Source organism: Marmota marmota, unplaced genomic scaffold (assembly GCF_001458135.2).
Source record: "Marmota marmota marmota unplaced genomic scaffold, marMar, whole genome shotgun sequence".
NCBI classification, from domain to species: Eukaryota; Metazoa; Chordata; class Mammalia; order Rodentia; family Sciuridae; genus Marmota; species Marmota marmota.
Window position 1 is genome coordinate 4,172,621 of NW_026000075.1, and position 26,679 is coordinate 4,199,299.

The following is a 26,679-nucleotide window of genomic DNA, read 5'->3' on the forward strand; positions in this document are numbered from 1 at the left end:
TTAAAGTGTTGATTTAGGCACATACATTGTAACAGGGATTCCCCAGTTTGGATGGAATAATCAGTAACTCTAATCTCAGCTGATTTTGATGTTTTCAAAATTCTCCCTTACAATGAGCAAGGGGAGGATGAGTGGAGTGGGGGCAGGGGTGCTTAGGGGAGGTAAAAGGAGGGAGGAACAGGGACTGAAATGGAGTAGGTCAGATTTCATGCATGTATGATTTTATTGGGATGAACCCAGCTACTGTGTGTGTGTGTGTGTGTGTGTGTATAATGCTCTAATTAAAAAAAGGAAATAAGGAAAAAAGTTATAAGAATTATAAAAAAAAAACTTCCCCCCATCCAAAGGAACTTGCAGTGGAATGAGAATTATCATAATGTACTTCAGATTTGTTGTTTACAAAGCACAAGCGGCATATATGCTTTGAAATCTGACAGATTTGGGCTGCAATCTGGGCTCAGCTAGTTTAGGCAAGATATTTAATCTCTATTCATGTCTATAAAGTAGGGGTGATTGTATTTCCCTTGCAGGGTTGTGAGAATTGTGTACTTTATATTAATAAATACTGGCTGATTAAAAGAGATACCTCTTGTTTAGAGTGTTTTGGTCTGAAAGGAACTAAAATTCATTTCATCTTGTAGCTTTAGAAGGACTTAAAAGAAGGCACACAGCTCTCTTAACTGTTGTTACTACCTCGATAGGAACTTCCTGTAGGACCTTGTATCAACCAGTAAAACCTGGCCTCCTTGGTCGTCCTCCAGACATACTCCTCTGGAGCCAGATACCAGGTTACCTTAAAAAAATAATGGAACCAACAGATGAGGTAACATAAAATGACTCTCAAATGTAAAAGGACTTTCATCCAGACCAGCGGCCTCTCCACTTAGTCTGTTTACTTTGTTTTGTTGAAGTACATTTCCACATTACTTAAAGGAAGACTCCATATAAATGTACATTGCAACATACCTCTCTCCCTTAAATAAAATGAGGGAGTAATAGGAAGTAAATTTTTCTGAACACTTATATTTCCGACGGTAAGTCCTTGTCGGTTCTATTGTATTGCTGTCGCAATGACGGGTTCTGTAAGCTCGCCCAGCCCTGGCTGAGTTCATGTTAGGGATTGAAGCGCTGCGGTTGCCCCCCCCCCCGCCCACCTGTTGGAGCTTAGCAGCTTTCTACCTCATCTTCAGAGTCTACCCCATCTCCTTTCTTTTTATTTCAGAAGAATAGTGTTATAGTTTGGATGTCAGTCCTCCCCCAGAAGCTCACCTGTGCAAGGTTTAGAGAAGAAATGATTGAATTTCAAAAGCCTTGACTCAATCAGTGAATTAATCACCGGATGGGATTAATCTAGTGGTAACTGAAGGCAGGTGGGGTGTGGCTGGAGGAGGTGGAACATTGGGGGCGTGGCTTTGGGGCTATACATTTGTATCTAGCAAGCGGAGGTCTCTCTCTACTTTCTGGTCATCTTGTGAGCTGCTTCCCTCTGCACATTCTTCCGCTATATTGTTCTGCTTCACCTGGAGACTTGAGGAATAAAGCCAGTTGTCTGTGGATCGAGACTTCTGAAACCGTGAGCCCTCAAATAAACTTTTCCTTCTCTACAGTTGTTCTGGTTGGGTCCTTGTAGTCACAGCAGCGAAAAAGCCGACTGAAACAAATAGATATCCCTTCTTTTGTCCGTGTTTAATTTCTTATGCTGCCCTCTCAATTTCGTCACCTCTTTCACCGCATTGAAATCAAAATCATGTCCAAGTCTCTTCCACGTAAATTAAAATGGCAGTGGCGACTTTTCCTTTACTTGTAATCCCTCCTGTTATAACCTTTCCCTCTTCTCTTTTTTCCTTAAAGTTTGGTCACATGTAATTATTCTTTTCCGGTCTTTATTTCTGATTCCCTAGCACACTATCCTCTAGTGTGCATTACAATATGCCCCAAGTGGTCTGAAGTCATCTGTGGTCCTATAGGCCAAAATCTAGCAGTTTTTCACCTCTTGACAATTTTCTCCTTAAAAAAATTTTTAAAAAGTGTTTCTACTCAAAATAATGTCTGTGGAACCAAGAGTTTATAATGAAAAGCAGTAATTACCTCTTTTCCTTTCTCCACACATTCCTTATCCTTTTCTTTCTTTTTCATTATTCTGTTCTTCCTTCCGCCTCCCAACTTGGGTTGGCTCTGGTTTCACTTTGACATTATGAAGATTGATCACATTTTGTCTAGTCTACAATCAAATTAAGTTTTCCATGTTCTTTTGGCAGGTTGGTTCCAGTTGTTAAAAACTGACAATTAAATTTTGCATTATTCTGAGTAGGGAAATATTGTTCACTGCAAAGCTGTTTTCTTCCCTGTTTTTCTAGCTGCATGATGCCATGGTATTCAAAAGAGATGTCAGGCACCCAGTCTCAGGGGACATCTCGCCACAAGGGAGGTAGAGACAACCAAGTCTATTTCTTTAAATAACCCAATAGGGGACAGTAAAACCAGAGGATCTTGCACTCCATAGTACTCAGCCAGTGAGGAACCAGGGGAGGATCTTGAGCTCTAGGGGATAAGAGGTGTTGTACCCTGTGTGTGCCTGACCACCCACCAGGCATCAGATCTTGCAAGACCGTCATTAAAGTCAAGCCTTGCTTTTATGCTGTAAAAAAACAAACAAACAAACAAACAAACAAAAAAAAAGAGATGTCAAATGTGTAACTGTTTTTGGAATGTCACAGTTGCTTAAAGTCATATTAGTTTAATTCGTATGTGAACTATAACTTTGCAAAAGCTGTTTTTCCTTGAGCTTCTGGCACTTTTTTGAAAAATAGCAAGAAGATCTTATGCTTTTTTTTTTTTTTAAGTAATAACTTCTTTAACTTTTTAATTGTTTACAACCCATTGATTTCCTGTTCTAATTTGGACTAGTTTTTCTATATTTTCTATATTTGAATCCTGATTCATTGTGTAGCTTTTTGTATTCCTAGAGTTTTTAGTTGTTTTACTTCTCTTTTTTTATTTGTTTTACTCTTTTAGTTGTTTTACTTCTTTCCACTTTTTTCTTGCGTTTTCATATACTCTTTTTTCTGCCCCCCCCACACCTCATAATTCCCAATCATGATCTCTTTTGCATGGAATCTCCCTTTATCCTAGTTGCCTCTGTTTTCTTGCTCCCATTTTTCAGTGGGTAGTGCTGTGGGTTTGCTACATACACAGTTGTCAATTTTGTACATTCCTTCATTGCTCTTTGGAATGGGTCACTATTTTCTCATTATACTTCTATTATTGTTTGTCTTTTTAATTGTTTTGTTGGAGTGCATCTTCACATGACTTAAAGGAAGAAAGAATAAATATAAATGTATATTGCAACATATATCTCCCGTAAATAAAATGGAGGAGGAATGCAAAGTAGATTTTTTCTGAAATCTTATATTTCTAAAAAAATGTTTGTGTTATGCCTTTGTATTTGACAGTTTAGTTCTGGATTAACAATTATTTTTCCTTTTAAAGGCAACTCCATTTGTGTGTGTTTGTATTTTAATTATCTAATTTTGCTGAAGGAAATCTTATTCTGATTCTTATTCTTTTTTTTTGAAGGAGGTAAAGGGGATTGAATCCAGGGGTGCTCTACCATTGAGCCACATCCAGCCCTTTTTATTTTTTATTTTGAGACAGGGCCTCACTAAATTGCCAAGGTTGGCCTCAAGCTTATGATCCTCCTGCCTCACCTCAGCCTCCCCAGTAGGTGGAATTACAGGTGTGTGCTATTGTGCCTGGCCTGATTTATTCTTTTATAGGTGACCTGCTTTAGTTTTGTGTCCTTTTTTGTTTGTTTGTTTGTTGTTTTTGGTTTGTTTTTCAGTAAGCTTTTAGTCTCTTTTATCCCTGGAATCTGAAATTTCACATTGATGGATGTGTCTAGGTCCTTTTTCACTTCTGTTCAGGTCTAGTAGAAACTTTCAGTTTATATACTCCTGATTCTTTGAGCTCTGGGGACTTTTGTTTGATGATATATCTTAGCTAATGTCCTTTCAATTTTTTTTTCTTTCTCTTTCTGGAACTCTTACCATCTCTAGACCTGTTGGATTTTTCCTCCTCTCCAGCTTACTGAAGAATAATTGATGGATTTATTTATTTTTATCTAGTAGACTTTTTTATCCATGGGGGATATATTCCAAGACCCCTAACAGATTCCGGAAACATATACCAAACCCTTTATATGCTGTGCTTTTTTTCATATGCATACATACACAAATTAAATGACTTTTCCATCTTTACTAAGCCCTTATGCACTGTGGCTGCAACTTTTGCAGTTTGAATGTGACAGCAACACTAGCATGCATTTCTTTTCTCTCCACAATTTCATGGGTGAATTTGTCATTGCCATAGACATTAGCAACCTCAGTGTATGATTTTTTTCCTCCTCTGAGAACTTTCACTTTAACTTATCACTTAAAGAAAGTACTTTACAGTTTCTCTTTGGCATTTCTGAATCATCAATACCACTAGGTTTGCCATTGGGGTCCATTATTAAGTAATATAAAAGATACTTTTTGCAATGAAGTGACAGTTGATAACCTGTACAATGTCTTCTAAATGACTAAAGGGTGGTGGCATAATCATGGATATTCTGGATAAAGGGATGATGATTCATAACCAGAACAGGATGAAGCAGTATGGCATGAGATTTTACCACACATTTTACCACACTACTCAGAATGTTGCACAATTCAAAACATATGTATTTTTTATTTCAGGAATTTTCCATTCACTATATATTGAGGTAGAACCATGGGTAACTGAGATTGTAGAAAGCAAAACTAAGGCATAGGGGGACTACTGTGTTGTTTGTCTCTTCTCTTTTTAGTTACTATGTTGTTTATTTTAATTTGATGTGTTTTTGACTTCTAATTCTATATTGAATTTTTAAATTTTGACAATCATGTCTTTAATTTTTGAGGATCTCTTGATTTCTTAATATTTCTTTTTTCCTTAGGATATTAAGGGCATGAAACTCATGACTTTGGGGTCAGACTAGCATTAACTTTGTAGTCTTAACTACCTGTTAGATGTATAATGTTGGAAATATTTCTTAACCTGTTTCTGCCTATCGAAGATGATGATTTTGACAATGATGATGATACTATTCATATCTGAAAGTCAAATGCATAATGCATTTTAAAAACAGTTCTTATACCTGAGGTAGTCCTTAATACTGTTGAATGGTCCTAGGAGGCAATAGAGCATGGTGGCATGTATTCTAGAACCAGATTGTCCCCCACTGTACCATTTATTTGTGGCTTTGGGTAATTTTTATCTAGCTTTTTAGTTTGAATTATTGTAGACTTACAAAACAGTTCCAAAAATAGCACAAAGTCCAAAAATTTCTGTTTGCACATCATTCTGATTCCCCAAATATTAATACTTTGCATAACTACAGTAAAATTATTGAAGTCAGGAAATTAATGCAATAATATTATCTAATCTAAAAGCTATTTATATCTCCCCAGTTGTCTACTAATGATCTCTTTGGTTCCAATAACCAATCTATAATGAAATTTTGTATGTCATTTTCATGTTTCCTTTAATTTGGACAGGTCCTTGGTTTTTCTTTTATCTTTTTAAAATTTTATCACTTTTTAAAAATTTGTAATTTTTAGTCATGCATGACAGTTGAATGTATTTTGACATCATAAATCTTCATTTTTTTTTTTTTTTTTTTTTTTTTTTNCTTGACTAAATTTTGTTTCATCATTTTTTTTTTTTTTTTTTTGATTTTACAGTTTTTGGAAAGTTGTTTTGTAGAATGTCTCAAACCTGGCCTTGATTAAATTCAGGTTATATATTTTTTTGGCAAAAATACTACAGAAATACTATTGTGTTCTTTCTAGTGCATCACATCAGGAAGAACCTGAGGTAAATATGTTGCCATACTGGTGTTACTAACTTTGACCACCCGACTAAAGTGTTACCTGCAAGAGGTCTCCTTTTTAAAGTTACTGTTTGCTTTTTGTTTTGAATAAGTATCATGTGGAGTGATACTTTGAGTCTATGGGAACATTTTATTTCTTTGTTTTATATCCACAATCTGTTTTTTTCCTTTTTCTTTCTGGTACTGAGAATTGAATGCTACACCCACAGCCCTTTTTATTTTTTAATTTTGAGACAGGGTCTAGCTAAGTTCTGAGGCTGAGCTCTAACTTGAAATCTTCCTGCCTCAGACTCCTGAGTCACTGGGATTACAGATATGTGCCACTATGCCTAGCAGTATTTTATTTCTTACCATATTTTTGCTCAGAGATGATTCTTTTTTTTAAATCTAATTTTTAATTATATTTTGGTACTGGGTATTCAACCTAGGGGTGCTTAACCACTGAGCAACACCCCCAATCTTTAAAAAAATATTTAAAAAGTTTTGAGATAGGGTCTCAACTAAGTTGCTTAGAGCCTCCCTAAATTGCAAAGGTTAGTCTTAAATTTGCCATCACCTGCCTCAGCCTTCCGAGTATCTGGGATTACAGGTGTGTACCACCATGCCTAGCTCAGTGATGATTCTTACTACAGTGGTGTTTGCCAAATGGTGATTTTTCTGTTTTGATCTTTCCACCCTCATTTATTTGTTTGAATTTTATTTTAAGAAAGATTTTTTTCCTTTTTAACATTCATTTGTTTATATCATCATAGATGCCTGGATTTTTATTTTATTCTAGGGATAATATATTCTATTACTGTTATTGTTTATTTTGATGCAATAGAGTGCCCCAGGTTTTACCAGTGTGAGTCCCTGCAGGCTGATGTTTCTGTGTCCTTGACATGTTTCCATAATTTTTTGCATACTTCCTTAATTTCTAGCAATACAAAACATTTGGGGATCTTCTTGTGCTTTCCCCTATCAGCCATTTCTTAAGTAGTCATGATTGGAATTGGAGAATGAATGATATTTAGGAACTCAAATCTAAGTGTTGTTTCCTTTGGTACTGGAAGATCATCATTTCTAGATCTTCTCAGTGAACAGAGCTAGTAAATATATGTCTTTACATCTACATCTATCTATGTGTACCTGTATTTAAAATAGATTTCAGATGGACACTTCCAATTTCAGTACAAAACAACAGTATATTCATTTTAGCATTCCATCTTTTCTTATGTGTAAGTACTTTGATAGTGAGAGATCTCAGTTTTCATTATTCACAAAATACATGCTTCCTCATATACATTCAATGCACATGAAGTAGTTTGGCAGTCAATAATCCATACCCCTGAGAAAAGCAAATAATACTAGCCAGAGCATAGCATTATATATTGTTCTTTTTGTTTTTATCACTACAATGTGCAGTCAAATCTTGTTTTCTAAAGTTCTTAGTTTACAAAGGTTGGGATTGCCAGGGTTCTTCCTTGTAGTTAGTATTTTTTGTTTGGTGTTTAATAAGTGTCTTGTGGGAAGATACTTTAAGACTATATGAAAATGTTCATGGTATTTTTTTCTCTGCTCCTTCAGTGTGCTTGTTAGTCATTCTGTTCATGTAGTTAGGATTGTTTGCTTTTGTCTGTGTTTCACATTGTGTTCCACTGTCCTCCTTGATTTGATTCTTTTTTTAAACTCTGTAAAATAGTAATACAGTTCTATAGTTCAAAACTATATTAAAAAATGCATTCTTAGCTAAGCACAGTGGCACATGCTTGTAATCCCAATAGCTTGGGAGGCTGGAACAGGAGAATTGCAACCAGCCTGGGCAACTTAGCAAGACCCCGTCTCAAAATGAAAAAATAAAAAGGGCTAGGGATGTGTCTCAGTAACAGAGAGCCCCTAGGTTCAGTCCCCAGTCCCTCAAAAAGAAAAAAAAGTTCACTCAGAGACGTGTCATACCCGACCATCCCTTGCAGTCCATTCTTTTTTTTTTTTTTTATTCAAATACTCTTTTTTTTTTTAAAAAATTTGATTTTATTTTTTAACTACATGACAGCGGAATGCATTACAATTCTTATTACATATATAGAGCATAATTTTTCATATCTCTGTATATAAAGTATGTTCACACCAATTCATGTCTTCATACATGTACTTTGGATAATGATGTCCATCACATTCCACCATTATTGCTAACCCCCTGCCCCCTCCCTTCCCCTCCTACCCCTCTGCCCTATCTAGAGTTTTTCTATTCTTCCCATACTCCCTTTCCCTACCCCACTATGAGTATGTCTATTCACCTCACAGATTAAGAAGAAACTTTTTAGATTGATTCCATCCCATTTATTGATTCTTGGTTTTAATTCTCCTTGCAGTCCATTCTTAATCCCCTAATATTTGTGTTTAAAAATTACTTTTCTCTCTTAACATAAGTGGGATTTTTTTCTATATATACCAGCCTATACTTGTTTCTACTCATAGTTCCTATACATTCCTTAAAAACTCCATATAACTTTTTAAAATTTTTATTGATTCTTTTTAGTTACATATGACAGTAGAATCATCTTGACATAATTATACAAGCATGGAATATAACTTGTTCTAATTCAGACCCTAGTACCTCTCCTTTCACTTCTCTCTCCCCACCTCTGCTCTCTTCTCTCTATTGATCTTTCTGCCATTTACCCATAGTTTTTTTTTTTTTAAATTAATTTCTTGTGGATGTACACAATGGTGAGATTCATTGTGGTATGTATGTTTATATAAGTATGTAGGAAAAGTTATGTCACATTCATTCCCCTGTCTTTCCATATAACTTTTTATCTCTCACCACTCCACAGAAATGATACTAAGGCCAATTTTGACCTTTGTCTTTTCAAATCAAAATAGTAATTTGTTCTGATTTTCCTCAGCACTGGTGAATCACTTTTTTATTATTATTGTTTTTAAATTTTTTTTGTGTGTGAGAGAACATTTATATTTGCCATCTTGCTTGAGGAATACCAATTATTCATTCAGTTGAAGTCCCCATATATCTCTTCCTAGTTGTGTCATCTCCCACGCCCCTATATGTAGTTGCAATGCTGAATTGATATTATTGTTCCCATAGTTTAAATTATTTTTTATACATTAGCTACAAAAATGTGTTTGACTATTTAATGTGTAGTGTTATTTTTCATGTTTTAAAATCCCATATTAAAATTATTTGTACATCTTTTTTTGTAAAAAACTTGCTAGTTTTAGTAATCATTTTGTTATGACAATCATTTATGTTGCCATGCACGCTCCTTGTGTGCCACTATACTGATCCATTTCACAAATAGACTGTAATTTAGCCATTATCCTGTGCATAGCCATTTAAATTATTTCTGTTGTTACAAACAATTCTAGACACATTCTCACAGTTGTCTCCCTGTGCATGTTTCTCTTTGGCAATGCCTACAAGTAAGTTCTTCCTTGGTTATAATGTATCGAACTAGATAGTTTTCTTCCCAAACAGGCTAGCTTGTTGTAGGCTTCCATAATGCCCTCTTGCCAGATGTTCATCTTTAGTTGTATGCTGGGCATTCTCAGTTTCATTTTTTTGATGCTTATTCTTTCTCATACTCTACAAGGTAGAGTTTTGTCCTTTGTACTCTTTATCTCAAAATTGACCTTTAATCTCTATTTGATCTGTGTAGGTGATTTTTTCTCTTCCATTTACATGATTTTAAATACTATGTGTATCAGTAGCTCCTCCAGTTCTATCCCTAGCGTGACCTCACTCCTGAACACTAGGTTGGGCTCTTTGGACAATGAGAATCATCTCTGACTTAACTTGGCCCAATGGACATCTGAATACCCAGATCTTCTCCACACAACTGGAGGCTTCTCATTCTTTAGTTTTTTGCTCATGTGTCTCTACAGAAAAGCCAAATATCTTTCAACCCTACCCTCCTCTGCTGTTTTTCTGTAACATCATCCTGTTTTATTTTCTGCAGAGCCATTGTCAGTCACATCATGTTTTGTTTATGTATATATATTCTGTTTTCATTCTTGGGAAAAGTTTCCTGTGGGCAGGGACTTTGTGTTTACCATTTTATCTCCATTTCTTAGGACAGTGACCAGCACATAGGGAGAAATCAGTAACTATTTAACTCTATTGTCCTTCTCCAAATCTGTGGAATCAAATTCCTACCAGTTTTAGAAGATTCTGCAAACTGCTTTAGCCTTCACTTCCTCAGTGCTAACCAACCTGGTGCACAACATCCAGATATCCTGTGATGGATATTTTAGTCTCAGTGTGTTGACCCAGACTATCTTCTTTTCAATACCACTTTGTCTTAGTCCATTTTTCTAGTGCAATAACATAATACTTGAGGCTGGGTAATTTATAAAAGAAAGAGGTGCTAGCATCTGTTCAGCTTCTGGTGAGGGCTTCTTGTGCTGCATCATAGCATGGAGGAAAGTGGAAAGGGGAAGCCAGTAACAAGAGCACATGAGTGAGAGACTGATGGGAGGTGCCAGGCTTGCTTTAGAACAGCTGCACTGGGGTAACTAAACTCCATAGCTCATTAAAAATTTTTTATTAGATTTTTACCTTCTTCACAGATGTCAGATCTTTCTCTCTCACTCCAGCCATTATTTTCCTACACACCCTCATTTTGCTTCATCTTCTCATTTCACTTTCAAAAACATTTGTCTGTTTCCTCTCCGCCTAGGTAATCTATTTTGGTTCTATGGCGTTAAATATCATGTACGTGCTAATAATGCCTTTTCAGTCTAACCTCACTCCCAAATTCCAGTTTGGTTCTAGGCTTCCATGATAATACATTGTCTGTTTTGCCTTACTTGATGGGCCAGGCATTATCAACCTCATTTTCCGGACATTTGTTTTCTATCACACTTAATTGGAGTATCCAGGGCTTAGTCATTGACTTTCTCTATCTTCCCAGCTCCCAGCTTTGGTCTGCTCTGATTTGTCCCCCTGATCTCAGGATGATGTTTATCAAATGCAATCCAGTCCTGGTACTGCTTTGCCTACAGTCTCTCAGAAGTCCCCTGCTGCCTCAAAAGTTCAAATTCTGGATTAGGAACAGAACCACTGAGGATGCTTCCTATCTCAACCCCTACCCCCTCTCCTAAGGATCCTGAAGATCCTCTCTCCTGAGGCTTCTCAGTACAGCAGGCAGGACCCTTCCTCAGATCACAATTTTCTTTCCCCTTCAACTTTTTTACTGCCGAGTAAATTTTTACTCATTTTAAAAGACAACTCAATGTCCCCCTTTCAGGGAAGCCTCTGACACATTTCCGGTAGACGTAAGAAATTCCTTCTCTGTTTTCCTACTAGTTTTTTTTAAAAAAATGATCTCCATTATGATATTTGATTCATTGATATAGCTAATATGTATTGATTGCTTGCTTTTTGTTAGAAAGTGTTCTATGCATCAGAGAAAGAAGAATAAACAAGATAGACAAGGTCCTTATTTTCAAGGAGTCTACATTTTAGATGGGAGGAAAGATCAAAAATAAGTAAACAAACCATATCATTTTAAATAGTGGAAAGTGGTGTTAGAACAGAATAAAATTAGATAATGTGGTAATCTGATGGGGTGGGGAGTGTGTGTGTTTGTGTGTGTGTGAGAGACACACACAACACACACACACACACACACACACAAGGGAGGAATGGATGTGACACTTGAGAGTCAGTGAGATATGCTGTTTGAGTTGAGACTTCAAAGATGAAATGTATGGAGCCAGCCATACAGAAATCTGAAAGAGCTATATTCTATGGAACAACAAGTTCAAAGGCCCCAGAACTAAAATGGGGTTGGCATCTCTGAGGACCAGAAAGTAGGCAGTAGCATAATTAGCAGGGAAAGGGGCACTGAATGGCATAAAATCTGAGAGATGGACAGGACCAGGATAGGTAGGGCCTTATAAGCAAGACTTGTCAATTTTAAGCGTAGTAGTGAGAAGCCATTGAAAGATTTTAAGTGAGTGAGCAATGTGACCAGATTTCTGTCTAGACTTATCACTGTAGTTTATAATGAGGGTTATAAGGAGTCAGGATTGATAACAGACTAGATAGGAGTTGTTGCTACTGCAAGTGAAGAGCATTGGTAGCTTGGATTATGGGGGTATACTTAATGTCTGTGGGGAGAAGTGGAATAATTTGGGATATTTTTTGATGGTAGGCTAACAAGACTTGCTGATAGATTGAATGTGTTGGTTTTAGGAAAGGATGGATCCAAGAACAAACTCCTTGGCTTTTTTTTGAGTAACTGGGTGGATGGCGGTACCTTTATTGATATGTGGATGAGTGATGGCAGTGGTGGTAATGAGAAAGTTCTATGGGGAAGGAATACAAAGTTTCATTAAAATGGATATGCCTCCTAAGATTTCAAAGTGTGAAAGGCAATAATGCAATTGAGACATGGTTCTGAAGTTCAGGGATAGAGCTGGATAATTTAAGAAGTCATTGACTTATTCATTACCTTTTAAAGGTGTGGGGCTGGGTAAAATAACCTAGAATTGGAGCACAGATGGAGAGAGAAGGTGGCCAGGTGTAGGACCTTCAGTGCTGTGGAGTTGAAGATCTGGTAGAAGACAAGAGATGGAGAGATAAGGAGGAGCCACAGAAGACAGAGGACAATGAGAAGGTTATTTCAAGGAGAGAGGATCAACTGTGTCATGCTGCTTAGAGTTCAAGATGAAAGCATAGGTGGGACCATTAGATTTGACTCTCTGGATGTCACTGTGGTGGGAGCACAGCTAGGGCATTTGGGCATAAGATGAAACTTAGATCATTAATTCATTGCTATGTGTCTGTTTCTTCTAGTCCTGTTTATTCCTAGGGTTTAGCCTATAGTAAATGGTAAATTGATGTTTGCCTGGAGGTTTGAACTTTACAGTCTGGTTTAACAAATAATATGCTGGTTTACCCCCATTTAGAGTGATTTTGGACCATTGACCTTTTCCAGTGTTTTCATTAGTTCAAGGGATAGAATCATGTAAATAATTACTTAAGCAAAACATAATGAGAAAAGTAAATCCATTTTAAGAGGTTCAGAGTGCCTCCTAGAGCCATCATGCTGTAGTGAAAAAGAGCCATGCTTTGGATTCAGAGATCTGCTTCAAGCTTTAGCTCCCTGCTGTATCTTCCTGAAGGGGTCTGTGGGCAAGCCCCCCAATTCCTGTAGATAGAAGTTCCTCAGCTGTCATATATGGATAATATCAACAAATTCCTCTATAGGATTTTTTGTGAGCAGCAAATGAGCTCATGCTTATGAAAGTCCTTTGTAAGTAAAAAGATAATCTGTAAGTACTATTTTTTGGTAAAAAGAATTGGAATGTCTATGTTCATTACTTCTAAAGTAGATTAGATCAGTGTATCATAAAGTTCATATTTAAGCAGTAGCACATGAATGGCAACAAGTTGAAGGAGGACATAGATCCCTGGACAATGTTGACACTTTTTTGGAAACATGTAGGAAATCAATTTTTTTTGGCTTTGTTCTCTTACTTTATCCAGATAAATTCTTTTAGATCCTATTATACTTCAAGATCTAGCAAGCAATTCTAGCTAGTAGTCTGACTACCCCAGTGCTGTGTATATATGAAGAAATAATATGTAGTTACTATTGCTTGTATTTTTTTCTTGAAGTGAATACAATAACTAAATTTATATATTTTTTCCTCATGGTGACTACTCATTTTATTTTTACTTCTAGGGTAAAAATCATGGTAAGAAACTACGAAATTACTATGCAGCCAATAGCTGTCCTCCTCCTGCCAGAATGAGCAATGTGGTGGAGCCTGTAGCTACCCCAGTTGTTCCAGTCCCTCCACAGGTGAGACACATGAGTCACGGTGAAGTGGCATGAGGAAGCTGTTGTATGGTCATGAATGGTCATGAATGAAGTTTGTTGTCTATTTGTCTACCAGGATAGAAATATTCCTGAAATAATGTCCTACTTGGTATTTGTAACAACTTCTCCTCGTCCTTGTCCTCATCCTCGTCCTCCTCCTCCTCCTCCTCCTCTTCCTCCTCCTCCTCCCCTCCTCCCCCCAACACTTAACTACTGAGCCATATGCCCAACCCTATTTTTTAAAATATTTTTTAAATTGTTGGTGAACCTTTATTTTATTTATTAATTTATTTATATGTGGTGCTGAGACTCAAACCCAGTGCCTTACACATGCTAGGCAAGCCTCTACCACTGAGCCACAACCACAGCCCCACAACCTGGTTTTTAGTTTTTTTATTTTGAGGCAGGGTCTCCCTAAATTGCTTAGGGCCTTGCTAAGTTGCTGAGGCTGGCTTTGAACTTGCAATTCTTGTGACTCAGCCTCCTGAGCCACTGGGATTACAGGTGTGCACCACTGCACCTGGCGGTATTTGTAACTTCTTGAACTATGTGCTGGTTTTAATGAACACCAGATGTGAACTTGGAGGTTTCTCATTGGCTTTGGTTGTGATGCATGAGATGATGAAACAGATATTGTTTCATGAGTATTTCTCTATCTATTTCTCAAAATTATGGGTTAAATGATTCTGTATGTCAACACTATGTCTTGTATGAAAAGAGAAACAATTGATTTCTGTATTGTAGTTAATTCCATTTATGTTATATTGTCTTCCAGTTGCCCTTGTTATATTTTGTCGTCAGGTTGCCCTTTACTTCCTTGTGTGTAGAAAGCATGTATAAATACTTTCCGGACTTTGGTATTATGAGACACAGTTGAGAGGCCAGTTCCTTTTGCTCTTTGGAAGACAGAGAGGGTGATTCAGGAAAGATATTACTGCATGTTGTAGTCTCTGAAATATGGACACTACTCCATAACCTATCTTTAAATATTATTTCCCACAGAACAATATAGTAGTTATAAATAATTACTGTAATTGAGTACTTCCTATGCCAGGCACTCTGCTAAGCACTTTTCATGCATTATTTTGTTCAGGGCTGGAACTAGGATGAGGTAAGGGTTGTCCTTGACTTGGGTACAAAATTTAAATGGAAGAAAAAACCTTCAGTACTCAAGATGAATATTTGAAATTAGGGTTTTTAAAAAATGCAAAATGTGAAAAAGCTATTGGTGAACAAAACATTAAAAACATACTGATTTTCCTTTGGCTTTAGATTCCATGGCTTTGCATGGCATTGCTACTAATCCTGTCTTTCTTTAAAAATTTTGATATTTTGCTGTGAATTTATTTTTTACATTAGATTTGATTTTTAAAAATAGTCCATTATAATATAGCTGGGCACTGTGGCACGCACCTGTAATCTCAGGTACTTGGGATGCTAAGGCAGTAGGATGGCAAGTTCAAAGCCAACCTGGGAAACTTGGTGAGACCCTGTCTCAAAATAAAAAAACAGAGGACTAGTGTATAGCTCAATGTTAGAGTATCCCTGGGCTCAATCCCCAGTATTTTAACAAAAAATCTATTAAATTGAGATTTTGCTGTGCTCAAGGCAAGCATCTCACTTGCTTCACTCTCGTTCCAACCCCTTACCTCATTTAATACCTGTAAAAACTTAGAGCCATCAGCCTCAGTCAAAGTGTGGTCTGTGGGCCTGCAGTGTGAGTTCCACTGTAAGTTTATTAGAAGCTCAGGAAAGCTAAGTAACTTTCCATGGTTTTGCATCGTTTTGTAAAATGGTGGAGCAAGAATTCCTTTTGATCCTTGGACCTCTCTGTTCCTAACCACCATGGTATAATTTTACTTTGCTAGCATCAGTGTTTTAGTGCTTAAAATGTGGATAGCAATTCCATCTGTTCCTCCTCCTCATAGATTTGTGGGGAAATTAGATATATTAAAAATGGAATCAGAGGAGAGGAAAACAGGGATCTTCAAGCTGTGTACTTGTCAAACTGCTGGCTACTGAAGGCTGCTTTAGAATTGGATGGCTGCTCCCTGTTGGGGATTGCTTTCCTCTGGCTTATCCCCTCAGGGAAATGACCTAAGCAGTCTTTCATAGCAGAGCCCTTTGTGATTTTTGAGGACGGTTATCCTATTCTGAGAGAATCTTCTCTTCTAGGTGAAACGGAGCTGTTTCCTTCAATTGTTCCTGTTATGATATAGCTTCTAAGATCTTTATTATATATATTATTCTCCTATAGCCAAAATCTAGTCTGTAACTTTTTGTTAATCCAACAAAAGTGAATGCCTGCCATCTTCCAGGTGCTGTTAGGTTTTCTTTAACATGTTGTTCTCCAATCTGAATACAGTTGTCTGGATCTGCTAGTTATTTTCCCTGATTATAACATATCTGTAGCTAGTTTGTAGACTTCATGGAAGACAAGGACTTTTATATGTCTGTACATCCCTTCTGGATTAGGAAGCAAACCCAATAAACCATTGACATTCAGGAAATGTTTATCGAAGGATTCTAAGAAGACTTTACTCATTCTGGAAATGAGGGTTTAGGTCTTACCTATTTATTTACCTAAATTTTCCATGCTAAAAATTTTAAATTCATTAAAAAATTTCTTCAATGGAGAGAGCAATAAGCTATTTGATTTAATTCATATGTGATTATAGAGCAAAACCATGATTATGTCTCCCAGACTCTCTTTTTTGAATTAATTATTTCCTTTCCTTATAAAGCTGAGAGATTGTTTATGGTCATGTCATATCCTTTGGTTATTTTTCAGTTCTTACAAAAACCTTTAGGAGAAGGAAGGAATAGGCTCCATATTTTTTAACCTTGTTTCTTCTTGTGTCTTTGATATCAGATGGGCTCCTTCAAGCCAGGAGGCAGAGTGATCCTGGCTACAGAGAATGATTACTGTAAGCTCTGTGATGCCTCCTTTAGTTCCCCGGCTGTGGCTCAGGCTCACTATCAAGGGAAGAATCATGCCAAGAGGCTGCGACTGGCGGAAGCTCAGAGTAACTCATTCTCGTAGGTATTGCCATTTTCTCCAAGGCCAAAGTGTTATGTGAGATGGACTGTCTTTAAAAAAAAAAAAAAAAGAAGTTGAAAGGGATCCTTGTTTAGAAGCCTCATCCTTTTTCAATTTCTTTTCTCCAGGGACTCCTCAGAGGTGGGTCAACGACGAGCTCGGAAAGAGGGGAATGAATTTAAGATGATGCCTAATAGGAGAAATATGTATACAGTACAGAATAATTCAGGTATCCTGTATATTTCCACATACCTTGGAAATTTCCACATACACTTTACAAATGGTTTCTTTTCTTTTTATTTTCTTTCATAGTAATAGATAGCCCTGAGAATCAGGGTTAGTCATTGTTTTATTGAATTGGTCTATTGACTTTTTCAGGCTGGTGTTTATTTCAAGTGTTATTTATTTATTTCCTACTTAGTATATTATTTATTTTGATTTTTAAACATAGTCTATGTTTTAGGGTCTTTCATCATAGTTCCTTTATGTTTCTTCCCATGTTTGCCAGCTGAAAAATAAAAGTGTGTCATAAAAATGAGCTGTTTGTTTTCAAGTTGCACCATATTCAATTCCCATTTCTTGGAGAAAATTAAAAAAAAATAGCAATGGGTTTTAACCAGGGCATTGCATCAGAATTATTCAGGGAGTGTTTTCAAAATGCACCTGAATAATTTCTTAAAGATTTTCCATCAGTAAATTTGGAATAGGACCCAGACATATGTGTGCTTTGTAAATGCTTCCTTGGTGATTTTGATATCTACATTCAGTTCAGAACCACTTATTTATTGGGAAGTTTTCTGCTTTTCTTCCTTGGGGAGGGGAGGACTGAGTGGTCCCTTCATTCTTCTCCTTCAGTCTCCAGTGCTACGTGTGTCAGCAGAGAGCAGTTATGTGCATGGTGACACAAACCAAAAGCAAAATTAATTGAAAAGTAAGATACCTAGTAAAGAAAGGATGAATAGAAAGCACAATGTAGTAAGTATATAAGAGTCTCAAAGTATTAGGAATTAAAAAAAATGTAAATTTACTAAAGTCTCAGTTAAAAGACAAAGATTATCAAACTGCATAAAAGAAACTCAATGAAATGAAGGATGCTGGGATAGATGTAGTGATATTAGGTAAAATAAACTTTAGGAAATGTAGTATGGACCATATTCTCTTACCAGAGTACAACTAAATGAGATGACAGTAACCAAAATATAAAAACGCACAAAATTTCCATTTGTTCCATTTGTTCAGGAATTTTAAAATATTTCTAAAGGATTCATGGTTCAAAGAAGAAATCATACTGAATTACAAATTCTTATAATCAAATAGTAATGAAAATACCATATCAAAACTTATAGACTTCAATCACAGCTATATTTTGAGAAAAGTGTTAAATATTTATTATTATAATAGAAAAGAAAAGCAGGCTGGGTGCTGGTACTCTCCTGTAATCCTCATGACTCAAGAGGCTGAGGCAGGAGGATCACTAGTTCAAAGCCAGCCTCAGCAATTTAGTGAGGCCCTGAGCAACTTAGCAAGATTGTATCTCTAAATAAAAAATTAAAAAGGGCTGGGGATGTGGGTCAGTGGTCAAATGCCTCTGGGTTCAATCCAAAAAAAAAAAGGAGGAAATTAGCAAACTTATAGTCCAGGTAAAGAAGTCAATAATGTAAAAAGAAGAAAAATATCAAAATATCAAAAATGTCATTCTAATCCTTTTTTGTATATTATTTCTTTTTTAAAAAAATATTTATTTTTTAGTTGTACAAATACCTTTATTTTTATGTGGTGCTGAGGACCGAACCCAGGGCCTCGCACGAACTAGGTGAGCGCTCTATTGCTGAGCCACAACCCCAGCCCTGCATAGTATTTCTTTAAAATAGAAATATGATCATATTTTATGATATTCTTGGTTTACTTAACAGCATATTGTGATTATATTTTCATGTAATTAATAGTTTCCTGTATCATTATATTTATCGAATACATAGTTTTTCTTTGCAGTCATTACCATAATTTTTCAAATCCTATTTTTGAATTTCTCCTCCCCACAATTTTGCCTTTATAAAACACTGCTCATATCAATATCCTTGATGATAAATCACTGTGCAGAAACTCTTTTTTTTTTTCTTTATTTTTATGTGGTGCTAAGGATTGAACCCAGGGCCCCACACGCACTAGGCAAGCACTCTATCCCTGAGCCACAATCCCAGCCCATTGTGTAGAAACTCTTAATACTTTCTTAGGATAATTCTCAGAAGTAGAATTAGATTAATGAGAGCAAGCAACACATGATTATAAGAATTTAGATATAATACTTGGAAATTAAAGTATTTTAAAAATTGTATTCACTTTTTAGAGGCATAACCATTTAGAGTTTGAGTTTGACTCTACAGTAACTTTTTTGACATTCTTGGGAGAATCATTTTATCTTTGTAGAATGTATAAACTGGTAATTGAAAAAAATTAATTTCACCTTCCTTTAAAGTTAAGAATCTGGGAATTTTATAACTTGAATTTAGAGTTAAAAATTACAGTACGAATTGGTCAGAGTATCATTCACATAGTGACTGTTTCAACTGCAATATTTTTATCTCTGGCTTTAGCAGGTCCTTACTTCAATCCCCGTTCTCGGCAGAGAATTCCACGTGATCTAGCCATGTGCGTTACTCCAAGTGGCCAGTTTTACTGCTCAATGTGTAATGTTGGGGCTGGCGAAGAGATGGAGTTCCGGCAGCACTTAGAGAGCAAGCAACACAAAAGCAAGGTGTCTGAGCAGCGGTACAGGAATGAGATGGAGAATCTGGGCTATGTATAGTGATGGCCACATTCAGATAGAGCAGCTTGTCCTGCCTGTTTGCCTTCTGTCAATTTGCCCTGCTTTGTGGTCCTTTTGATATGAGTACATTCCTCTGCTTAATGTTAATACATGTAGCCTGCAGTGGTACCACAAGATGTCAAAACTTGGGGGTGGGGGGAGGGAAATGTGCTTCTTTGGTCATAATACTTTCCCAGGTCAGCTGTGTTGAGCTACTTGTAGCATGTGACCTACCTACCCCATCCGAAATAACTTTATCTTGGCCAAGTTCTGGTTGACTAGTAGCCTGATCACTTAAAGCTATGACTATTTAAAAACTTCAACTTCTTTTGTCATTTTAGTTTTATGTACTGTTAAATAAAGAGCTGTATTGAGTTCTTACTTCAGATCACAGTTAAAACAGGTAAGCAGAGTTCTGTTTCCCAAGGCTTCGCTGGAACCATTACCTCCATGCACTGTCAGTAGGATATGTCATTATAATGGCATTAGGGTCTTTCCCAGGACACTTTCCCTGTATCATGTCCCTCCACCACCAAAATGCAGATTTTCTTGAATTCAGACACTTGCAGTGTGCTTGTTATCTTCCAAGTGGCTAAACTTCATTTCCAATTATGGATTTCACACATTTAATTGCCACCACCATTCTCTTCTTTTTTTCCCCTCCACTAGTGAATCAACTTGTCTAATAAGCTCATTTTCATGTCCTAGCTCTGCTGTGGTTTTTCTAAGCCCCAGATTTGAGTGTCTAATGAGTTTAAGATGGACATGACTTTTTAAATATTTTCAGCTGATTTTAGGAAACATAAAGATGGGTTTGATTTTTTTTCAGTTTAGAGTTATGCTTTTATTCATGGTAATATGCCCTTGTGTGATGGTCTCCAACCATAAGTTCAGATCTCTTGATATATTATTGTTTTGGCAGGCTTTTTAGATGATCCAGTTCTTGTACTTTACATTCTTCTCTGTCTTGCCAGTTGCTGTCCTGAAAAGTACCACTTCCTGCTGTTTCATAGATAGAGGAATTTTTTTAAAAAAGCTGACAAGTTTTAGTGTCATCATTTCCAGTAGAAAAATACATGGGCTTTTTTTCATCCTTTGTAATCTGGCATCTCTGAGAATATTCAAACTATATCATAGATGATTTTGGTATCTGATAATTATAATGGTATTACTATTATTTGGGGGTTTTGTTTTTAAAATATGAAATCATAGAGTATGTCTAGATGAACTAATGAAGTATTATGTAAAATTTCATTAATTTTGTATTTGATCTCTTTGACATGGATAAGACTGACACTCAGTCTTATTTCTTTTGAAAAGCCACATTCACCAAGAAGGTTGTTTTGAACCATGTCTTTGTACACTTGACTGCTTATGTTGCTAATTAAAACTCTTTGTGTAACCTTGAGAGTTCTATAGGCAAATAGATGGAGAGCAGGAAAATTTCAATCACCATTCCTTTTTGGTAATTTTTCAGAACAATTTTTGAGCCATCTAGACCCATAGTTAAAAATTGGTTTTGTGACTAACTTCCAGAACAATATCAAGTTATTTTCTTCTACTGAAGTGATGGTTTACAAAAAAATAGAATTCTTTGGTAATTTTTTTCCCCAGAAATAGAAAAATAAAATAATGTTATGTTGAGATTCTATATGGACCTGTGACTTTTAGTATTATAACCCTTTTTGCAGTAATTATAAAATTGATTAGTTTAAGAAGGTTAGGGATTATCTTACTGGCCAATAGGTTACTCATTTTGCTGCTAAGTGTCACTTTTTGGGTAGATATGAATATAGTGCTGCCACTTGATTCAATGAGTACTTAGAAATCTCACATTATCCCTCTGTATGTGTGCATTCCCATTCCCATACTCACGCCCATACCCATAGCCATAGCCACGCAGGCACACGCGCAAACACAGTTTTATATGATACCCTAGAGAGAATGTCATTGTATCTTTATATTTCAGATAACATTAAAAGATTGTGAATATGAATTTACATCTTGTAAAAGTGGCATTCATCTACTTTTAGTTTTTCCTCTGGAAATGAAATTAAAGGATGTGTTTTCCCTGCTCTCCTTACTTAACAATTTCATCATCTGTGTACAAAAAGCAGTGGACTTAAGGGCTTGATGTTTTTTCAGGCCTTGTGTATTCAGGTTTCCAGTTTCCCAGTGCCCTTAATGGATGTTATGAATGCATAAGCGCATTTTCTTTAAAAGAAAGAAGTTAGATTTATAGTGTTATTTCTTACTTGCTATCTTTTTTTGCACTAAAAAAGAGCTATGTGTTTGTTTTATATGACACTTTAGTACCATATTGCCTACAGTAACTCAATTTGTTTCTTAATTTCTAAACTCTAGGAAGTTGATAACTTCTACAATCACTTATAGAGGTTACATGCACATCAAAAAGAAAAAAAAAATCACAGATGTCTATGCTAGTAGTTGTGTTTTGTACTAGTTACCTTGCAGTATTCACCTGTGCTCCATAGGTGAGACAAGGGGCGGCAGGGATTGTCATCACTGCATGGAACAGTTTCTCATATTCACACATTCTATACATTGTTTCTTCCCTGTGTAAGCAGGCCGCTGTTGCCTCTAAGTCAGTGATATGTGATTGCTGTTGGCGTCCTTTTGTCAAGTCCAGTCCTGCTCTGTAACGTGCTTTAGGATCTTCACTCTATGCTCCCCAAGGAATCATGTATCTTATATGCCATATACAAGGACAGATAGAGGTCTAACCAGAAAAGGACCTTTAATCAAAAAAAAAAAAAAAAAAAATCAGTAGATTTCAGTAATCATTTGTTAAAAACTCTTAGTAACAAAGTCTCTTTTTTCTGTGACTCCTTGTGTATGTTGTCATTAAAAATCAATGTTTGAAAGGAATGATTCTAAGATATCAAGAGTGAGAGATTTTAAAGGAAAAGTTCCATATTTCAATTAGAAGATTAGCCTGCATACGCCTTCAAAGTATTTTTTTTGTTTTGTTTTAAAGTTCAGTTGTGAAGCTGATGGTTGTCTTATAATCCTTTGACTCCACACTGAGTAGGAAACACTTTGTTGGTCTTGACTTTTGTATGTCATGTTCTGCAACTTGTAAATATGTGCATGTTGTTCATTATATTTGTCTGCTTGTTTCTTACTGCACTGAATTCTGCAAGGTGAATACTTTATTTTTTTTATAACATTTGTTTTGAAAAGTCTCCCCCCCCCAACTCTTTCTCAATATTTTCCTCTTTAATTAATTGCAAAACCTAGAAAACCATTTAGGATTTTTTTGAGACCCTGAGGTTCAATGAAGACTCTTGGTGATTCAAGATTATCCCCGCATCCCTTTGACTCAAAAGGTGAATGTAAAGTGTGAGACCTCCCACGTCTTCACAGAGCTATTCTGCAGAACTTTATGCTTGCTTATAGCTACCTGTTACAGTTTGGACACGGATAAAGTGAGAAATACATCTTCATATACACAAATATGTGTGTATGTATCTGGTAAAATCTTCCTCTGTAGATAGATTCTAAAGCTTAGTAGTGGGATTGTGATTCCTTCACTCTAAACTTGTCTGGGAATGTGAGCAATGACAGTTTGAGGACTGTTCATTGACCTATGTAAAATGAGTCTTATTTGTGTCAGGGGAGACCTATAACTGTTTGATGTAATATTCTCTGTAGAGAGGCCTAAAAATGGTGGATTTGGAACCTAACCTACTTTGTTTTGTGTCAGAGCTTAGATTGGAAATACTAGCTAAAGAACTTGGTGAGGCACGTACTAAGGACAACAGAGCTGCTTTAGGAATGTTATGTCTGCATAGACAAAACTTTAATGTAGATTTTTGAACAAGTGTTTAAAAAGATTGATGTTATCAACTATTTTTTCCCTTATCAAATCACTACTTAGGAGTTTCATATGTAATAAAATAATGTTTTGCTGTTTTTGTGTTGTTGGTGGGGGAACCCCTAACATTGTGAGCTTTTTCTGTCCATGTAACTGAATGGATAAATTGCTGTATAAATAGCTTCTCATAAGACATTTCTACTGATAGCTGTTTGATGTTTTCTTCCCATTGTGAATGGGGAGATCATTTATAAACTCCCTTTCTGGGTAGCTACCAAAAAAGTACTGGCTTATGGTCCCATGTGACCCTGTGTCCGTTAAGCCCAGAATATGAGTGCCTTTAGTATGTATCAGCATTTCACAGAGAGAAGAGATGACAGTTATTGCCATTAATCACGGTTCATAAAACAGGAGCTTGGAATCGCAAAGGTCTGAGTGGATTCTATTCCACATCTGGTTTTTTCTTTCTTAATGCAGTCTCAGTGTGATATCAAGTAAAACTGTTGTTATTGATCAGGAACCATACACTCTGAAGATGAATCCAGTTTCCCTGGCTGGCAGTATTCACCTTGATGTGTTATTACATGGTGGTGTAGTGGATTGGGAGAACTTGACATGATGTTTAGAAAAATAATATTTTTTTGTGTGTATGTGTGTGTGGTATCAGGGATTGTCCCCAGGTGCACTGTACCACTGAGCTACATCCCCAGCCCTTTTTATTTTCTACCCATCACTCCAGCTCTCAATCCCCTGGGGTATACATTTCATTGTAAATTTCAGACCATAAACTTACGAGGTGTTATTAATATTTGTTTGAATATTAGTAGCATCTTGAAAGCTGTGTATAAAGTTGACACTCTGAGCCAGTCACCACATCTTTGTTTCCTCCTGTGGCCTTGCCTCTTCCAATTTCTGTTTCTGTGCATGCTTAGAGTGAAGAAAGACAACTCCCTTTGCAAACTCAAGTTTTCTGGAGTCAGCTATTTGAAATGCTTAATTGTCATAAATTTTAAAGTTTCACGATGAGAGTTTTTTTTTCTTTATCTCTCTTCTGATGATGTGTTCTTGCTGAACTATGTATGCAGCTTCTTCAGAAAACTGTCAAGTACTGATTGGGGTGTATGAAATAAGCTTTTACCTCATTTCAATTGGTTGCTGCTTATTTTCCTGATACTTCTTCTTTCCCTGCTTTCTGCTGCTCTCCAAGAAGGTTGAGGGGAGTAAAGGGTCAAGCCCACCCATGATTAGCTGTTTCAAACAACTTTAGAACAGATTGGGTAGGTTAGAAAGTTGCAGCTATTAATTTATGTAAAGAATTTGATTTGAGTTCCCTGAGTATTGTAATTACTCATGCTTCAAGTTGTAATTAGCAGAATTAAAAATGATTGTACTGTACAATGAGTTGTTGAAATTGTGAGCCTTAGTAACTATCTTTAGCTTTACTCCTGTAATGTTAAGAAAATCTTTTTGACATATGCCTTTATTTTTAGGCCCACTTTTTGTGGACAGATCTGCAGAATTTAAGTGACTTGTTTCAGGTCATGATGTTTCAATGGATAAAACAGTATCATAATTAAAACTTAAATGTTTCTGATTTATATTCTTATGCTTGTTTGATAAGATTCATGGCTTCTAAAACAACTGAACACTTCCTTTGGGTCCTTTAAAGAAAAGTACATATTTTTACTAATTAGGCTTTATTTTTAGACATTTCACAATTCTTTGAACTTAAAGATATTCTCACAGTCATAGTTCTTAAATAAGCCAAATGCAGTTGCTAAAATCTCATTGTACTGTTGAATACCAACTAATAATGCAGGGTTTATCAAATTTTTTTTGCCTTTAAATAGAATTCATAATTCACTCATAACTTTCTATGTGAGTGCTTATGTGACCCCCTCACTAGTGAAAATAAATGTTCTGTATCACGATTATATGTATATTCTCTACATTATTTTTTTTAAAGGAAAAGTAACTCCCTGTGCCAAGATGAGTGATATTATTGTAGAGCAAAGCACATATAAAGTAGTTTATTTACTCCGTAAATGTGGCATTTATGGGAACAAAACTCTTTTTGGAGTGGCTGGTCATTTTTGCCTTCTTTCTGTACCTGAGTACCTTCCTGTGGTTTTGTAAACCACTGTATCTTCTTCTTCTTCTTTTTTTTTCTTCTTCTTTTTTTTTTTTGGTAAGGATCTCATGTTGATTCTGCCTATGTGGTGTTCACCTGGAACCCTCTACTGACCATGGTGATTTGGTCTGTGCGGTGTGTCTGCTTTGAAATGCCTTATGAATATGTTAGGCTCTGCTTCCAAGCATTCCATGTACCTGCCAGGGCAGGAAGTGTCCTCTCTCCATGTATGCTCTAGATCCAGAAGCAAAACTGATTTTGCTTTCACTGTTAAGGTTGCACTTAAACACAGTTGTTGTCTTAAATTAGAGAATAAAATCATTGAAAACCAAGGGAGACTTTAGAACCCTTCACTTAATGGCATGGCAAATATTTAAACTGCTTTTGCTATTTCTGGTAAAGGATATAACTAAACAATGCCAGCTCAAACTGTATGAAATTTGGTTGTTTGATAACATTTTCTCTAAATGTCACACAGGGGCTTAAGATCTGGGTATGCTATTGGGGCAATGTGCCAGTCACCGCTTTGGAAATCTGTTTTTGTTCTGGGGCTACAGAAATGACAAACGTGTCATGGGATTAAAACCAATCAACTGTGAATTGTGAAATTGAAATTGCTTTTTTGGTTTTGTTTTCTTCAGCATATTGAATATAGAAATCTGAAAGTTATTTAAAATTTATACTGCTTATGTTGATGGTTCATTTTGGCTGTGTATCCTTACTTATGTACTGATTTCTGATAAAGGCTTGATGTTATAACAGGCATTTTGTGTTCAATTTAATAAAACAGTTTGAGTCTTGTCTGAAAATTGTTTGGTTATGAGTTGGAGATCAATGGAAAGAGGTAAATCATCAGTACTGAGGTTCATTTTGATGCCGATTGATGATGACTCTGGGTACCCCGTATTGTCAGTCTTCATACAATCTACAATGAACCCCCTGAACTCATGAAGGGCTTCGTAAACTCTGGGTCTTGCAGCAGAATTGACCAAGCTACCCATTCTGCCTTTGTTCCCCATCATGGGAGCCAGCCTGGGACTGAATGTGTTCCCATTTGTATTGATCTATTTCAATATTTATCTTCCCTTCAAATCCTGACAAAAGCTGACCTGAGGATCACAACC

At 36.3% G+C, this 26,679-nt stretch overlaps 1 protein-coding gene across 3 annotated transcripts in view; it reads left to right on the forward strand.

Annotated features, from left to right (window-relative positions):
• Nucleotides 1-26,364, forward strand: part of Zmat3 (zinc finger matrin-type 3) — a 34,017-nt gene extending 7,653 nt beyond the window's left edge. For 2 of the 3 annotated variants that reach the window (XM_015494245.2, XM_048814253.1), the window contains exons 3-6: nt 13,603-13,722; nt 16,613-16,779; nt 16,909-17,009; nt 19,375-26,364. In XM_015494245.2, coding sequence (XP_015349731.1) covers nt 13,603-13,722; nt 16,613-16,779; nt 16,909-17,009; nt 19,375-19,586 — 600 coding nt within the window. In that variant the 3' untranslated portion in view covers nt 19,587-26,364. The remainder of the gene's footprint in view (nt 1-13,602; nt 13,723-16,612; nt 16,780-16,908; nt 17,010-19,374) is intronic. The other variant, XM_015494246.2, reaches the window with a different exon arrangement.
• Nucleotides 26,365-26,679: the final 315 nt, after the last annotated feature.